This window comes from Danio rerio, chromosome 2 (assembly GCF_052040795.2).
Source record: "Danio rerio strain M-AB ecotype USA chromosome 2, GRCz13ab, whole genome shotgun sequence".
NCBI lineage: Eukaryota > Metazoa > Chordata > Actinopteri > Cypriniformes > Danionidae > Danio > Danio rerio.
Window position 1 is genome coordinate 24,324,100 of NC_141022.1, and position 2,978 is coordinate 24,327,077.

General features: G+C 33.8%; 1 protein-coding gene across 1 annotated transcript; it reads right to left on the reverse strand.

Moving 5' to 3' along the window:
- Nucleotides 1-856: 856 nt before the first annotated feature.
- nrn1b (neuritin 1b) lies at nt 857-2,729 on the reverse strand. Its single transcript, NM_001006007.1, is given in 3 exon segments — nt 857-2,049; nt 2,199-2,343; nt 2,545-2,729. Coding segments are annotated over 3 exon segments (432 nt in total). The 5' UTR covers nt 2,600-2,729; the 3' UTR covers nt 857-1,817.
- Nucleotides 2,730-2,978: the final 249 nt, after the last annotated feature.

The following is a 2,978-nucleotide window of genomic DNA, read 5'->3' on the forward strand; positions in this document are numbered from 1 at the left end:
GTTTCTGCTTTCATTAAAGAGGAACGCTGGAGGCTCTGTAACTTTAAATAAACACATGCAATTGCTCAGCTTCTGTGAAAAATATACACTCTTAAAAATAAAGGTGTTTTACTGGCATTGATAGCAGAATATATAGAGAACGTATTCTGTAATCAATAAGAAAAAAAGAGATTCTTTTAGGAAAGGTTCTTTGAAGGTTCTTACGAGAATTAAAATGAAACGTGGCACGTTTATTAAAAACACAATTATTAATATGCAAAAAACATGATCTTATATTGATTGTAAACTGCAAAGTTTCTCATTCATATTATTATTATTGTTATTATTATTATTATGTAGGTTTATTTTAAGTGTAAAATAATAATTAAATAATAAACTTTTTACAGCCTTTTTACACAATTCTCAGTGTGGGATTGAGTGTATTTAATTACATTTAATCAAAAGTAACTTGCACTAATAAATAAATCTGCGTAATTACAGAACAATTCTAGTACACATTTGTTAAAAAGTCACTTTGCTAAATTACTGAGTTCAGTTTTGAACATCTAAAGTTGTCAGAGCAAAGACAAACATCCTATAATGTTATTTGAAGGCATTTATAAGCTTACAAAAAACAGCTTATGTACAATTTATATAAAAATATGCAGTGGTAAAATTTGTTAAGTAATAAATACCTGCTTTTTACAGTTTTAAAATCAGTTATTCAAGCTACTTAAATGAATTATAATACCAAAACACAACAGAATGTGCCATTTCAAGAAAATATTGGCTCTTAACACAAACAGTTGCATGATTTATTTGATTTGTACGTCATTTGTTCGAGATTCAGCATCAGAAAAGACACCTCTATAATTGATGGTACTGAAACTGGCATTTTAATTTTGAAAGTATTAGTGTATAAATAAAAGTCCGCTTTTCCTAATTGAACAGATGGTCTTTGATTTACAGGATGTTAAATTTGACCATTTGATGATTATAATAATCATATTTTGTATAAAAACATGCTATTATTTACCCCTCGATTCCGAATGTTAGTTGTTATTACACCATAGCCATGTATTTTAACCCTCTCAGGCTCAAACTAAGTTTTAAAAAAAGAAAAATCTGATATTTGGGGAAAATTATCATATAGGGTAGTACAATAGAATCCTGACTTTTTTTAGAGAGACCTTCACATGCAAGGCGTTCTGGGATGTTGCAGATTTGCAACATTGGCCCAGTGTGGTAATTAGACACTGACGACTGAATACGATATGAACAATAACTTTTTATGTACAACTTTTCAAACAATGCAACAAATTGCTTTTCTGTGGCAGAACAACAACAAAAACAATATGGCATCCAAATCCAATATCTCAAATCCTGATTGAGTAGGTCATGTTTCCAAGTCACTATGTCATGTGGTACTCCAAGAAACAGTTTTTGTCTTTTGTGTCATCTGGTGAGCAAGTGGGGTAACTGTTTGTTGCTAATGGACAACCAAGCCCTGCAGTGGTACTTCTGAGTAAAAAAAAAAAAAACTAAATATAAAATATGTTTCTGGAGTAATAAGGTAGTTAATTTTTAACTGTTGCAAATCTGTAACGCCTGCCTTGAGAGGGTTAACTTCAAATTAAATAAACGGTTTAAAACAGCTCCTACTTAAAATCCAAATTTTGGAATTCTTTAACACCAATTTTTCAAAAGAGTGCCATGATGTCTTATATTCATCATACATCGCATACTGTACATCAAAACACGAATTGCTTCATTCCAAGAGAGACAGGGGTGCATAATATCCATTTAGTAACTTGTTTCAGCTCAGATCTTTGTGTTTGTTACTCAAAAGCAAGCCAAGAAATGAGTGTGGAGAAACACATCAGCAGTATCTTCAGTTCCAGAGGTAATAAAACTAGAGATGCTCCATCATTCCCAGAGCATAATTCAAACAAGCTTCCCTGATAGTTCAAGCTCCGCGACTGCAGTTTTAGTTTTTCCCAAAGGTCTGTAGCTCCTTCTTGACAGTCTGCGATTGCGGTGGAGGCACAAGAGTGGAAGTCATCCCAATATCTGCATGAGGATAAACACACTCTCATTTAGCCCTCACAAATAAAATAGTCATGGATGGCATGGGCTCAATTTTAGGATACGACAAATTACCAGTTATGTGATGCTTAGTAGCCTTTCTTCAAAGATGCTAGCGTACAGTGTATACTTACGAGCAGATGGTCTGAAGGTTTTCTCTGTCGTCCAGCTCTTGGGGATAGTTCATCATATTTTCTCCAAGACTGAGTAGACAGTCGGAGAAACCTTTAAATATAGTTTCGCATGTTCCTCCAGCACATGCTGTCTGAGCTAATGAAACTGAAATACAAAAAAATATATTAAATTAGTCAGAACATTACACTCAATTTTTCATCCTAAAAATGCTTGTGAATAATTCATAACCAATGCGTAAAGTAAACTTCATCCAAATTAACTGAGAAATTCAACTAAGCTGTGACTTTTACATTACATACAAACAAAGAATGAGTAATTCCATTCGAGTTTAAATGTCTGTCTCACCTAATTCCAGCGCGAACAGTACCAAATTGTATTTATCGGTCGAGGTCAGTCCCATCCTAGCTGTCTGTGGAGGAGATCTGGAATCACTTACTTCCTCTCAGGAAACGGATGCATTTCGAAGGAAGTTAAATGACTTCTGTCACGAATTTCCCCACAGATGATAGAGCCAAAGCGGACTTAACAGTAATGGAGATGTCAAGTACTCTCACGTTGCCCCTTCACATTCTTTCGCCACGATGACGTAAGCGAGCACCTGACAGACCAAACGTTTATTCGTCCCACGTTTATTAGAAACACAACTATTAATTTGCAAAAAACATGTTTTATATTGATTATAAACTGTATAATTCTCGTTTATATTATTGTTATTGTTGTTGTTGTTGTTGTTGTTGTAGGTTTACTTTCAGTGTAGAATAATAAGGAACTTCTGAAAG